The sequence below is a fragment of the Mus caroli genome, unplaced genomic scaffold, assembly GCF_978045245.1.
Source record: "Mus caroli unplaced genomic scaffold, Mus_caroli_1 scaffold_15, whole genome shotgun sequence".
NCBI classification, from domain to species: domain Eukaryota; kingdom Metazoa; phylum Chordata; class Mammalia; order Rodentia; family Muridae; genus Mus; species Mus caroli.
This window is the reverse complement of record NW_028227270.1, coordinates 71,025,945-71,041,165: the sequence shown is the minus strand read 5'-3', so window position 1 is coordinate 71,041,165 and position 15,221 is coordinate 71,025,945. Positions and strand designations below refer to the sequence as shown.

At 47.4% G+C, this 15,221-nt stretch overlaps 1 protein-coding gene across 1 annotated transcript; it reads right to left on the bottom strand.

Moving 5' to 3' along the window:
• Positions 1-3,131: 3,131 nt before the first annotated feature.
• LOC147000999 (uncharacterized) lies at positions 3,132-14,986 on the bottom strand. Its single transcript, XM_085830844.1, is given in 7 exon segments — positions 3,132-3,523; positions 3,526-4,411; positions 4,485-4,818; positions 12,947-13,007; positions 13,494-13,501; positions 13,560-13,603; positions 14,801-14,986. Coding segments are annotated over 7 exon segments (1,911 nt in total).
• Positions 14,987-15,221: the final 235 nt, after the last annotated feature.

The following is a 15,221-nucleotide window of genomic DNA, read 5'->3' as shown; positions in this document are numbered from 1 at the left end:
GGGACATATTCCTGGGGTACGGCCTGTTTGTCTACCCTTGGCGCCCTTGTTCTTAGGACAATTACTTCTAAAATGATCCAAACTTCCACAATTAAAGCATGCATTATTTCCTCGTTTCCTCGAGAACATTACTTGCGCGTGGGTTCCCTGCGAGAACTCGCAGGAAGGCCCGATGTCTGTGCAAAGACGGACATATCCCGCCAAATCTGTCTGTCCCTTATGCGGTTGAATTGCAGCTCGGCAAGTTGCGTTAGCATTCTCATAAGCCAGCTGCATAACAAAGGGACTACCTGTGTCTGGACTTCCAAGGATTCTACTAGCGGAAATCAACAGCCTGTCCACAAAGTCCTGATATGGTTCATCAGAACCCTGCCGAATGCTAGCTAAACTTCCACTAGTATCTCCTTTAACTGGCAACCTTCCCCAAGCACGGCGTGCGGCTGTCGCAACTTGCGCGTACACTGCAACGGGAAAATCAATCTGATTTGTCTGTCCCTCATATGGACCCTCTCCTAAAAGCATGTTGCTATCCCAGTCTGGGTTACCAGCCTGAGCATTAGAAGCAGCAGTTTTCTTACTGGCGTCTCGCCATTTAGAATCCCAAAGCAAAAAATCTCCTCCTGACAGGGTAGCCTTGGACAGAGTCTTCCAATCTGAGGGGGTTAAGTTTGACTCCGCAACTGTGTCCAGTAATGCTTGAGTGAATGGGGCTGAAGGACCATATTGCACAACAGCTGCCTTCAACTCTTTTAACAACTTGAAATCCAAGGTCTGGTAATGTCTGGTCCTAGCATCTTGCTGATCAACTACCTCGACCACAGGAAAGGCCAGCGTATTAGACGAATTCTGTCCTTTCCCATGAGCCTGACTCACAACTCTTTCTAGCGGCACCTGGTGAACTACAGAAGAGTTACTCTTCTCCGCTTCTGAGATCTGTTTTAGTTCCCGAAGCTCATTAGTCAGCCTCTGAAGCTTAATCTCAAACTCTAACTCGCTTAGCCGTGTGTCCCTATGCGTAGCACCTCCCGAAGTGGTGACTATAGGTGAAGCGGGAGATTCGCAAGAGGACCAATTCTCATTAAGGTAATGGGCAATTCCTCTATCTGAGTGATTTTTGTTAAAATTCAGTCCATCATCAGAGTTTCCACATTTATCAATTTTTGAGTTAAGAAGATCTTTTTCTGAGGAGGCCTTCTCTGATAGGCACTCCTCCTGAAATACCACAAGTTCCGCCTGAGGGCGATTTAGCCCTGGAAAAGTTGCATCTTTTATAGCATCATTTACAAGCGCCCAGAGACCTAGGGTAAAATTATCTGTCTGAGCGATATTCAGGGCCTCACCAACTTTCTCCCAGGTTCCGCAATCTATCGTTTCTTCTTCTTTGAACCATGGACAACAGCTATCTATCTTATCTAAAAAATTTCTTACTAATTGTACTTCAAGCCTTACTCCTTTTTCCTTAAGCAACTCCTGAAAACTAAAAACAACCGCCTGATCCATGACTTTGAACCCTTCCTTCTTCCACCTAAGCAGCTTTCTAAAAAGCTGCGGCACACCGCCTGTCTCCGTATCTAGTTCCGATTAACGAACTGCTGACCCCAAGCAGAAACAGTGTTGGGTCAGCACTGATTCAAACTTGATTCGTATCCTACCGCATCCTCAGCAACACTTTACAAAACTGAAATTTTTTAGGCTAGCGCTAGCATGTGTACCTGTCCGTTGCTCCGATGCTCCTCTGATACGAAGATCCTTTCTTTTCTTGTGGAGCTCCACACAGCAGTCGTTTCTCTTAGCATCCCTCTGCCATTCTTCAGGTCCCAGTTCTGGCGCCAACTGTTGCGGCCTGCCCGCAGTCCACAACACGAACGGTTCAACTGAGAATGGCAGTTCTCTGAAAAGAGAGGAATCTAGACAGGGCGGAAGAAAGAATGGAGCCAAGACAAGATTCTGATCAAAGCTCAATTTTATTAATTCCAGACACTCAGTTATAAAGGAAGGGGGAGGGAACCCAACTTCCCGCCAAGTAACCCAGGGTCCAGTAGCAGGATGAACACGTGTGTGCCTCCAGGCAGCAAAGGCAGGTTCCAGCAGTGGGCGTGGCAGGACGAATGAGCCGGTAGCTCCACCCTTGAGCAGGCAGGTTCCAGGCTGGGGGAAGGGAGGCCACATTATAATTAATAGGGGGGAGAGAGGTTGGAGACCTTGCTGTCGTAAGGGCAAGCCCTTCACTGCCTCCCACCCAAAAAATAAAAAAAGCCAACTGGCCTTGTACTAGGAGCCAGCCAGTCTTACCCCCTTCTCCCTGTTCCCCTGCCTTTCACCCAAAATTGTGGATAATTATCAGCTCAGTGTTATTCTAAAATTGTTTAGTTAAACTCAGCCAGGGTTCCAACGCCCTACTTAAAATGCAAACAGGTAGCTACCTATTCAGCACTAATTAGCATTATAAAGTCAGAGCCTACAGCCCAGTGCTGCTATTCCTTCAGTGCTTTAAAGACAGTCTTAGCCAGATACAGTTTACCATTAGAAAAGTTAGGGAATCCCACGGAAACAGGTTTTTTCTTTAGCCCTAAAAAACTCAGGCAGAACTATTGAACATAGATAATTTTTCTGCCTCAGGCCACCCCCTTTTTTATTTTTGTTTTGTTATCTAATGGGAGGAAATGTGGCCTCCCTTCCCCCAGCCTGGAACCTGCTTGCTCAAAGGTGGAGCTACGTGCTCATTCGTCCTGCCACGCCTACCTACTGCTGGAACCTGCCTTTGCTGCCTGGAGGCACACACGTGTTCGTCCTGCTACTGGACCCTGAGTTACTTGGCGGGATATTGGGTTCCCTCCCCCTTCCTTTATAACTGAGTGTCTGGAATTAGTAAAATTGAGCTTTGATCAGGATTTGTCTTAGCTCCATTCTTTCTTCCGCCCCGTCTAGATTCCTCTCTTTTCAGCCTGAACTGCCATTCTCAGTTGAACCGTTCGTGTTGTGGACTGCGGGCAGGCCGCAACAGTAGGTGTTTGGAGATGGCCTGGTTTTTTGTTGGCCTCTAAAGATCCAAAGTTCCTGGGATCCATAATGATGGCTTGGTCATTGTGAATGTCAATGGATCTCAGACTCACTCTCAATGTAGGGGGCAGCTATTCTTTTTCCTCCACTATATTGCTTTGTTTGACTGTAGAAGGTGGGATACTTTCTACAGGGTCAATCACTATCACCCACCTGCAGGGTTGTCCTGAGTCCACATGTGTAAACCTCTTCCATGGTGTAAGCATGGGCATTTTGGGGCTGGTATTTGGTTGCAGCTTGCCTTTTTCCGTGCATTGGATAGTTCTACTCTGTGGGGGGTTTGCCTGGAAGCAAAAAGCAGGTTGCTGAATACTCAGGTATCCCTGCAATGGATCTGGTTGTGCTTTTGAGGGCCCATGGCTGGCAGCAGGTGGAGGTGTTCTGTGGGTACCCTGAACTTCTGCAGGTGAGAATGTAAACTCAGCACTTTCAAGCCTGTCATTTGAAATACTTTCCACCCTGTCCCTCCTGGATCCTGGTGATGTAAATTTTCCAGGACCATGGCAGCCTTGGCATAGTATTCAGCCTTGGAACGACAGATGGGTGAGGAGGCAAACCCAACCTGGGGAACTTTTGAGGCTGGAACCCCAGGTGGGGTCAGATCCCTTGCCTCAAGGTTCTCCTGATGTGGTCTCCTTCTGTGTTTCTCTGGGAGCTTTGTGCTCTTTGATTCCAGCTTCCTTTCAGTATTTGAGTCAAGCAAGGAATGTTGCTCCTAAGGGTTCATGTAGGACAGAGTGTCTGTCCTCAGTGCAGGGTTCCTGGATTTTAGCCCCTTCCCAGGGCTGTTACTTGAAGTGCAAGGCACATCTTTGACTCCTAGACCAATACCCTTCTTGATGGTGTTATGTATATCACAGGTTGCTATGTCCTTCTTTATGGGTACCCCCAAGGGAACAGACTCCATCATTTTGCTACATTTGTAGGGTTTGGAGTTGAGGATGGAGGGCTGGGCAGGCTGGGAGAGTTGAGACCTGCTTTTACAATAATGATCACTGTTTGCTGGGAAATGTTCCTGAAACTGGGTCAGTTTCCTGGAGGGGTGGAGTGTGACAGGAGTTCTTTGTGGTTCTCCCATATTAGGTGCCTTGTCTTCATTCTGTGGCTCCTCATTGTTACGGATGATCTGACAATTCTCAGGAAGAATGGATGCTGACCTGATACCTGTAGTGGGCTGGGTGCCCTTGGACAAGTTCTGAGTGGGCTTACAAATAGCTTCTTGATGTTTTTGGATATCAGAAACTTTGGTGTTTTTCCAGTATAGTCCATGTGGCAAGGACTGGTGTTCAGTTGTTAGTGGTGTCTGTGTCCCTCTCTCAGTGGTAGGACATGCCATTCTACAGGTCCTTCTCTGGAAAAAAAAGGGGGCATTTGGTTTGATGTAGAGCTTGGGACCATTTCCATTTCTTGGAACCATGCCACACCTTCCAAGTTGGTGTCACAAGTTTCAGAGGCAATGGCAGGTCCTGGGAAAGCTGTGGTTGTCCTTGAGCCTGGGCTAGAGCTTGGGCAGGGCCACAGGTATCACAGAACCTCCGTTCTGACAAGGTAGAGCTTCTGAGGATATGGGCAGTAGCCAGAACTGACTCAGAGAACAGATAGGAAATGCCCCAGAATATGTGACTAAACTCCTTCCATATAAGATGCTCCAAGACCTTGAGGTAAGACAACTGCTGAAAGAGAGGAAGGTGATCCATTTTGTGAAGAGGGTCCCACATGGGTTGTCGTGGGGAGTCCTGGAGCAGTTGCTTAGTGGAACTGCAAAAGACAGCAGGCAAAACATCAGCCCGAAGCAGAGGATCAAGAGAGCCATCAGTCTGTGTAAATATGGCACCTATAGCCATACAGTGACTCATTGCCTCTGTATCACATGTTCCTTATTCTCACATCCCACAGGGCTGTCTTCCCATCCCACCCTGCATAGCATCTCCAGACCCTGAGCTCACAATCTGGCTTGAAAATTCCCATGAGAAAAAGATTTCTTACATTCTCATAGGTTGTGATTGATTCTTGGTCTCTTCCACATTTTTTCCTCCATCTCTACAACCTGGAGATAGTTAAGTAAGAACAGGACAAGGAACGAGAACACTGAGGAGTGAGGCATCTCTCTTATGATCACCTCTACAAGGACTCTAATGCTCAACTATCATAGTGCAAGGAACACTGAATGTGAGGAAGGGGAATGGAGGGATCTCATCTCTCCACTACACTTTCTTGCTCCTCCCTCAAACTGTGTAATTCCACTTAAAACATATAATGCCCCCAGGATCAGTTATCTGAAAGAGAAATACAGAAGGGAGTATTGAAGCTACCTGCTGTAAGGTGGACCATGGAGTTCCCTATACAGAGGCACAGCATCAGTCCAGTGCCTTGAACAACACTCACATGTGTAGCTCCCATCCTAGCCCAACCACAGCTTCTTTCTGTCACAAAACTTGGGTGTTCCCTGATTCTACTTTCCTTCCCAGAAGTCCCTTTACTTCCTGCATATCACGTCCTTGGACACATGGCTCTCTCATCATGAATCTGGTCACTAAAGGGCAGGCCAGATGGGATATCTCTCCACAGAAAGCAGAAGCCTTCCTTTTCCAGTAGCAGTTTTCTTCCTGGTCTTGTTCTGCCCCCTCCTCACATCCTGCCATTTAGAAACCACAGAAATGAACTAGGGTCTGTTCTTCCTCTGTCTGGTATACAAGCTGCCTGCTCTCTTTGGTTTTGAATACATGAAATCTGCGTTTCCCAGTGAGCTCTCTCTCTCTCAGCCACTCTTGCCTCATTCACACTGTACTCACTTCCTTATTGCCTTTTTGGAAAAGTTGCAAAAGGGGCTATATATGCTACACATACCAGGGATGTCCTCAGTCAGTGTTCCTCAGACAGGATCCTATCCAAGGCTGAGCCCCTGTAGCTGCCTTGGGGCTGTCAGGTGATACCTGCTCCCTAAGAGCCGAGGAGACTCAAGCCCTGATCTGAGGCCCTTGGTCTCCTCACCTGCTTGTTGTCAGCTCAGCAGATAAATCAAGCGCCTCAGCAGAGGACAGATGATCTCCTTTGAGCTTTTCCTTTGTCCCCAGCAACTCAGAAATGCAGTCTGTCCATGGAGCCTCAGTCCTCCTTAGTGGCCTCTCTGTCACCCTGTACAGTGCTCTGAGAGTGTCAGGCAGACACCTCAGCCTCTGCCCTGCCTGCCAGCCCCTGCAGACTGAGGTGCTGCTGTTTCTGGTGAGTTCCCCTTACCTGTCTGACTACCTGACCAGGAAATATGAGAGCAGCAGTGAAGAACAGCACAGTTGCTGCTCCAGTGAGTGTGAACTAATGCTTTCCTCACTTTTGGGATGTGACTTTCACTCCCAGGTAGTGGTGACACTGAGCAGTTCTTCAGGAAGGGGAGTAGTAGGAAAAAGAGCCCAGCTGCACACATAAAGGCAGTGGCCATGTCCATTGCTATGAACACAGAGCTGGGGATCATCCCTGAATCTCTAATGCTATTTATTAGAGCAAGAAAATTCTCCATCTTCTGAATTCCCACGCAGCTGTCAGAACACTAACACAAAGGTGCTACACCGTGGAGTACAGCATGTGACTTGTCAGGAGGGCTCAGGTCACACCACAGTGTGTCTGACTTTTCATTACATGTCCAGGATTACGGGTTCAGTTACAATTAGAAAATACAAACAGAACAGATTGTATTATTATCAGCCCTGTAACTCCAATTTAGAGAATCTAAAGAACGCCTCCTCCAAAGCAAACATGTTGTATTATTATATGACAGCCTGCTTTGGGGCTGGAAGTGTTTGCAATCGAAAGCATTCCAGAAAAACTGAAAATATCTGAACCAGGCTTTTTTATGAATACGAATACAGAAACCTAACTCCTTTTATTATATTTTTCATCGTCTAAGCTATGAAGTAGGAAAATCTAATTTAGTCAGTCTATTTTACTGAATTCTATTCCTCCAGAGGTCTACCCTATATGAACCCTTATCCATAAAATACATTTTTATAACAGTGTAAGCTATTGTAAAGGGAGGCCTTGACTCTGTAACCTATTCTCCTGGCCATTCAGAGTTTGTCAATTGTCTCTGTTTACACTCCTCCATTTATACGGTTTGTGTTAGCTCAGGGGTAGAAGTCTAAGAAGATTCCTGGAGTAATGGCCTATCTAGGTATGTGCTTATTTATCTGTGCTTAACAAGCTCCAGGGCATAAGGAAGACTTCTAAAGTCATGGCCAGATAAAGTTTACTTTAGGATTTTCCTAAAACTATTCATGCATAATTTTCTCACGAAAGGACATGCAGAAAGCCCCCAGGAATGCAGCACACAACGACCAAACCCCAAAGTGACAGACAGAATGACAGCAGCCACAGCCTGTGGCTCAGCCTTGAACCTTGCCAAGCAGTTATGCTTGCTCCACGACCCCCCACCATTCCCAGTGGACATGGCTGTGCCGTGTTTCCTTTTGAACACTGTTCAGTTCATTAGTCCATTTATTGACCACTTGTCCTTAGAGTTGAATATCTGCAGCTCTTTGTACATCTAGATGTTAATACCCCACAGTGAAGAGCTTATCCCAGGCTCTAGGAGGTCTGATCCCCCTAATGATAGCATCTTGTTTTGTGCAGAAGCATTTTAATTTTGTTTCATCTCATTTTCCAGCACATGGGGCCGTCTCCTGTGCTGTTAGGTGCTCCAGTCAGTTCTGCCTTTGCCTGTGTATGCAGTGTCTTCCTTCTTCCCCCTCCAACAGCTTCAGCATTCAGGGTTTCAATTCAGGTCTTCTGTCTATTTTGAACTGATACTTGTACAGGGCTCAAGAGGCAGATTTTCTCAATTCTTTAGTTTTGAGGCTTCAGTTGATTGTGCCACCCAGCCCCAGGCATGTCTACATTTGTGTGGGCCCTGGCCCTGGCCCTGGCAAAAAAACCTTGCCCCCAACACCTCCTAAACATGTGACCCCACCCTGGCACAAATACACAGCCTTGGGTGCTCAGACAGGTCCCATTGAACAGGCCCCATCCCCTTCCCTAAAGGCCCAAGCACAAAGACCATCCCCAGTGGTTCAAGTCAGGTCTTCCCCCTGGGCTCCTGAAGTGTGGCATGTACCTGAGGGCCCTACTAGTCAGGAGGAAAAAGCAGGTGGATTTCTGAGCCCAGGAGCTCAAGATCAGCTTGGGCAGTTCGTCTTTAGACAAACCTCAGATTTAGCTGTGTGTGTGTTTGTGTGTGTGTGTGTGTGTGTGTGTACTTCAGAGGCAGAGTAACAAGGATTTGCATGTCATCACCAGCACACACAAAAGAAAAAGGTGACAATGCATCCCTCTGGCTATTCCCAGCCCCTCTTTCTCAGGCTCTCACCTCCTGAGAGTGCAGCTCCTCATTCCTGCCCCAGCACAGGCCCCTGCACAGGTCACAGAGGACTTTGTGTGTCGGGGGTATGGGGATTCTGAGCTGAGGATTTCTTTCTCTGCATTCCTTGAACTTTCTTGCATCTGAGAACACTATGACACATGAGCATAGACCCCACAGTTGGCTCTTTGTTTTCTATGCTGGGACCAACCCTGTTCCAGACTAAGGTGACATGCCATGTCATCCAGGAACTCCTCCAGACTCTGAAGCAGCTCCCTTCTCCAAATGGTCTCCCTTGCTCTTACCTTCAAACTCAGACTTTTCCCACACATGCTTCCTTGTCTCTCCTTGTGTGTGCATGTACATGCATGCATGTGTGCACATATGTGTTCATAGGCTCTAGAGACTGACCAGGGTTCCATGCATGCTCAGCACATGTGAGCTCTGTCATCCTGCAGTAACCTCACTTTCTGGGCTCCCACCCACTAGACTTCAGCCCATAGACAGAACATCATCTTTGCCACTATAGTATGTGTAGGACCTCATGCTTTGCCTGACACATACCTATCTGTGTAGGTCTGCTGAACAAATTGGTACCTATGTTTGCATTGTAGAAAGTCTCTAGAAAGATTGGCATGCTGTACAGCCCAGCCTGTCACCATTCCTCAGGAGGATATTGGATGCTGGAGGATGGGTGACTATGAGAACAAGTGTCACTTACTGTGAGCAGAGAGAGGGGACACCATACCTCAAAAAATGACTGGAGGAGACCCAAAGAAGACCTGGACACTTCATATCTTCACTTGAATCTCTTTATTCTAAGGCAAGTGGCCTTTCACCCTTGGCCAGTGGGTGAAAGATTTATATAGGCAGATACACTGTAAGCCTCATTTTGAAGGAAACCAGAGCCACAGCATAGGATTTCTATTGATGTGACTTTTCCTTTCCCAAACATCCAGGGGCCAGGAGGAATCTTGGAGCTTTCCAGACAGAACAAACAAGAGCAGTGTCCTGCAACAATGTAAAGAGAAAGAGGACACTTAGTAGCACCTGGACCCCTCTGTCCTCTACAAGCATGGAGCCCTCCATAGAAAGCAGTGTGCACTGCCACTTTTCAGCAGGTCTGTGACCAGTGTGCACCTCCACTTTTCAGCAGGGCTGTGACGTTGGGCAAGGCATCACTCCTTGACATTAGTCAGTGTTTCTTGCTTGGAAAGAACAGGTCCTGATGGGCAAAGGGAGCTTCTGGGGCCACGCCCCTTATCCCTGCAGCACCTGGCCAGATAAAAGAGACCAGGTGTGAAGGCTAGCAGGGGGTGGGGGTGAGGCCTTTCATATTCTTTTGTATTCAATTTTTCTTCTTGCCACATCTTGGCTACATTGTATTTCTAGTTTCAGATAATAGGCCAACAGGTTGGAGATGTGAATTGTAGGAAGGGAAAAAACACTTTAAGGAGTGGTTGAATGGACACAATGTTTAGTATTACCCAGGACTTACTAAGGTCATCTTTCTCTGCAGAGGACAAGTTCATTTTAGCTGGTTTCCAGGGACTAAATAGAGGCAGGCATAAAACCTGTCTGTCTCAATCCTTTGTGACATCTGGGCATTATCAGCAGGGGCTTCTCAGGGGGTCATTATTTGAAGTGATTAATATTGCCTGGCTAGCTCTGTTGCTGTCCTAGACACCAGGCTCTGAGAACAAATGGTAAGAAACAGCTCCCACCAACTTGCCAGGTAGACCTGGGCACTCTACGAACCATCCTTCAATTTACTTGCATATGTCCATTTGGGACGAGGGAAAATGAGCTCTTTCATACATCACATGGACCAACTGAGCCAACAGAACTGATGACAAAAGGTGTTGGACTGTGGGGATCTCTGGAGCTGAATTCTGAACACCAAAACCTAGTCAGAGGCCACACAGAGAATCACAGCAAGGGCCAAAAGGCCTGACTCATAGGCTCCATGGGGTGCCATCTTGGAAAGCCTGTCCTTCTTCCAGAAGCTAACTATTCATCCCCTACCCCTTAGATGTTCCAGAGCATGTTCCCAACTGAGGTAGACATCTGTGGGTTCCATGAGGATATATGGAGAAAGCCTAATATGTAGGAGCTCAATGACAGTCTCCATTCCCACTGTCAGGGTAAGGAACATGTGGATAAGCCATAAGAGAGTGTGCTGGGGTTTGAGCCTGTTGTTTTCCTCTCTCCTCTCAGGTAGGAGTTCAAAGCCACTATCCCAGTCTTCCAGGTGTGCAGACATAGTTGTCATACAAGGCCACTGAAAACATCTCTGTGCATGCCAGAGCCTAAAACCCTCCACCAAAGACCACCATCCTATGCTTAAGCTCGTGTCCATCTGGCCTGCTCCATGCAGGGCAATAGCCACCCTCTTTTCTCTCCTCATGCCTTGGCTTCATTAAAGTGAACAGGGCCACAGGCCTGCCTCTGCAGTCACCCGCTTAGTCAAACCCACTCTGGTCCCTTGAACTTGCTGCTCAGAGTTTCTACCTCTATTTCCTCCATGAGACAGGCCTGACAATGTGGCTTTACAGCATGATGCAATGCAGTTAGTGGCTGACCCACGAGAGCATGGCTTCCATTCCATACTGATGGACGAGCATACAGCCATTCATTTTAACATTGCCTGGTCCTCCACAATAGTCTAGGGACAGAGTGTCAGTGTGTGGACCTGCTACCAAGCTCGATAGATCCCAGTCACTCAATCATCCTTAACTTATCAGCAAGTCAGATCATTACACTGTCCCCTGGGGGTTGTGGGAGGCTGGCCTCTGCTGCCTCTGTTGCCCTTCTTTAGGTTTAGGTCAGCATTAAGTCAAAACCAGGCTTCAGGAACCTCATCTTCTACTGCTGGCTGGTACTTAGTGGATTCAGTGACATCTTCAGCAATAAGAGTCCAGTAGGGTAGGACTCCATTTACCACCAGTGCTGTCCTGCCAACTCAAGGAGCCACTCTGCCTACCTGAGGGTGCCCAGTCGATACAGCAGGCACCTTACTCAGCATGGCTTGACACAGCTCCACTGGGTGAGAGTTCTAGTCCTGTGACAATCCATTTCCTTGTGGGTCTGCTCCCAAAGGTGGCATTGGGCACAAAGTAGAAAAATGACTACTGGGTTTGTGAGGGCTTCTGTGTCCAAGGCTTGACAGGGCCAACTTATCTTTCCAAAATGGAACAGCGCCATCTCAGTGATCCAATCAATCCATTGGGTTGGTAGTAAAAATCAGACCTCTTGGAAACATGTCAGGGGAGGAGATGGCAATACCACCGGGCACCAGAGCCTGGACCGAGGAAGCTAAGAAGACAAAGAAAACATAGAGCAGAGCTGCCCAAGGCTAGGCCAGACAGAAGCAGGGATGGTCTCCTCCTGAGCTGGGACTTGCCTTCTTCTCTCTGCCCACACCTCTCCTACCCACGCCAGGAGCAGCTTTCAAAGCTACCTCCCATTTGTGCAGCTTTATCCCAAGCACTCCTCATGGCTGCCCATGCCCTGCCCCTCCAACTCCACTCTTCAGGGGACTTGATCCTGCTTATCCAATGCCTCTCTACCACCCAATGCATCCATTCCTCTCCCTCACCTCAGTATCTAGAATTTCCTCAGGACAGATTTTCCTTCTCCCCACAATCCCCAAACCCCATTCTCTATCCTTCCTCTCCATTATCTCTTCCCTGTCGCCCTTCTTACTCCCCATCCCTTTTTCTATATTTTTCCTTCTCACCCCCTCCCCTGTTTGGACTTACATGATTTCTGTATTTCTCTCCCATGCTGGTCAGTGAGAAGATTGCTAAGTCTGCAGGGACCAAGCTGGTGAATATCTGAAGCTTGTGAGGCCCTCATCTCTGTTTCCTGAGGTAACTGACAGGGGCTTTGTGGGTGCCCAGTCCCACGGGTGCTCAGGATCTAGGGGTGGGAAAATAGTGAACTATATTTTTCTGGCTCCAACATATAATACTGGGACCACAGTGAAGCTGAAGGAGGCAGGAAGTGATAGCTCAGGCCCAGCAGCTGGATGAGTTATGGGATGGGGGCATGGGTCGTGGGGTGGTGTGCCCTGCTGGTGTCTAATGGTGTGGAGGGAGGCACACTACTGCAGTTCTAGCCTTGACCTTTCCTGTGGCTCTCAGTGCACACCAGATCTAAAACAGGCCCATCATTCAAGAACCATAGAACTGGGCATGTTCTTCACCCACTACAAAAGATACGTGGAAAGGACTCTATTAGAGACTTTGACATAGACAGGAGTTAGCATGGAACTAACCTGCTACACCACAGCTCTTCACCAGTGTCCTCCCTTCTGAACTTCTGTTTTCCCTTTTACCAAACCCTCCTCCCTCCCTTTCCACCTCAGTTTACACCCTGTGCTGTCCACTTGTGGCTCAGCTTTCCCAGATCAGGGAGGAATCTCCTTCTAAGGTGATATCTTCAAATCCCACCCTCCATAGCAAATTCAAAAGGGAGATGCCAAGACCCTCAGCTCACATTCTGGTATGAAAATTCCATAAGACAAAGCCTTCTTACATTTCCGTAGGTTGTGATGGAGTCTTGGTCTCTTCCACATTTTTTCCTCCATCTCTACAGCCTGGAGACAATTAAATAGGATGACCAAGAGGAAGGAGAACCAACAAGAGTGAGGCTTCTCTCTTAGGACTACCCATGCTAGGACTCTAATGCTCAACCACCATAGTGCAACAACAGAACACTGAATGTTTGTAAGGGGAATGGAGGGCTTCAACTTTTCATTTACACTTTCCTTGCACCTCCCTCCACCCACTCCAGTCATCCCCCTTACAAGAGTGCAAAGTCCACAGGATCAGTTATCTCAAAGAAACCCCAGCTGGGAGAATTGAAGCTATCTGCTTTCAGAAGGACCTGGGAATCTCACATACAGACACATACACCACTCCAGTGCCTTGAATCACACTCCCTTGTGTAGCTCCCAGCCCAGCCAACAACAGCTTCTTTTAATCACACAAACTGACGATTCCTAGATGCTGATTTTCTTCCCAGCATCCCTGTCTTCCTTCGTGTATCTGATGTCCTCAGGGAGCATGGCTCTCATCATGACCCTCTTCACTGAAGGGCAGGCTGGCTGGAATTCCTCTCTACAGGAAAGTAGAAGCCTACCTTTTACAGCAGCAGTTTTCTCTTGGTGTTGCTCTGCCCCCTCTGCACATCCTGCCAATTAGAAACAACACAAATGAGCCAGAATCCCTTCTTCCTCTCTCTGGTAGACAAGCTGCCTTCTCTCTGTGCCCATGGATGTCATGAAGTCTCTATTTCCCTGGGAGATCTGTCTCTCATCCATCCTTGACTCAATCATACAGTACATAAACACCTTCTTTTTAGCCTCATTGTGAAAATAGAAGTAGGCATTGTCTATGCCACAGTTACCAGGGATGTCCTCAGCCAATGTTCCTCAGACATGATCCTACCCAAGGCTGAGCTCTGTAGCTGACTCTGGGCTGTCAGGTGATATCTGCTTCCTCAGAGCAGAGGAGACTGAAGCCCTTGTCTGAGGCCCTTGCTCTCATCACCTGCTTCACATCGGCTTTGCATACACAAAAGCAAGCACCTGAGAAAAGGGTAAATGAACATTCCTATAGGTTGTCCTGTTCTCTCACCAATTCAGTAATGCAGTGTCTTCATGGAGACTCGGTCGTCCTTACCTCTCTGCCACCCTGTACAGTTGACCTGAGAAATTCAGGAAGACAACTCAGTGACACTCTCATCTTACACTACATGATTGCTCCTTCAGTCTCTGGAGTATTCCCCTCTCTTGTCTGTAGCTAGAATTTAGCTACTTTGTAGGTTCATCTCCCTTTTATCTTTCTTCACCCTTTTCTTCCACCCATTCTATCCCCTAACACTTGATAGGGGGAAAAATGGATAGAGGGAAAGGGGTAGACATTACTGTTAGACTATTTTCTGCTGACTAGGGAAGTTTAGTTCCTTGGGGAATATTTGAAATTTACTCTCAGGATATCCAGGATATCTTCTTCTTCTTTCTTCTGTGCACACCACAACTTACCAAAGCCCAAACACCAGCACTCAGTAGAAAACAACAATGGATAACACACAAGGCCTTTCAAGGGCCTAGCACTTATATATCTTCTAAAAATTCCTCAGTATTCCAAATGTCGCAAAAACATGGAAATTATCTGCCTCTGTTAAAATCACACCCCTGTTTGTATATGAGACAAATCATAGTCAGATGCTGTTGACAATATGAAACTGCCCCATTTCCCACACCTGACATTTAAAAAAACCCATATTCTTATATTTGTGTTAAAAAAAATAACAAAAACAAACAAAAATAACAATCATGAAGAACAGAATGCTGCTCCTCTCTGTATTAACCAAGGTTCTCCTCACCTTGGGGATGTCCCTTTTGCTCCCAGATGGTGGAGACACTGGGTACTCGTTCAGGAATGGGATAAGTAGGAAAAAGAGCCCCACTCCACACACAAAGGCAATGCCCATGTCCATTGCTATGTCCATAAAACTGGGGCTCATCCATGAGTCACTAACGCTATTCATGATTGGGAGAAAATTCTCCATCTTCTGAACAGCAGAGCAGCTCTCAGGCTACTGAGTCATAGGGTGCAGGTTGATATGTGTCAGGAAATCTCAGTCCACATCACACAGGTGTGGCCTCCTCATCACGAAGGTCTCCTGGCAGAAAAGAGGGTACCACAGCCCCTCCCCAGCCTCCAGCCCTGGAGCCCCTCTTGCCTCCTTTCCCTTCTCACCCCTTCCAAGTCCTGATGCTAAATCAGACAAAAATAGATCTCTA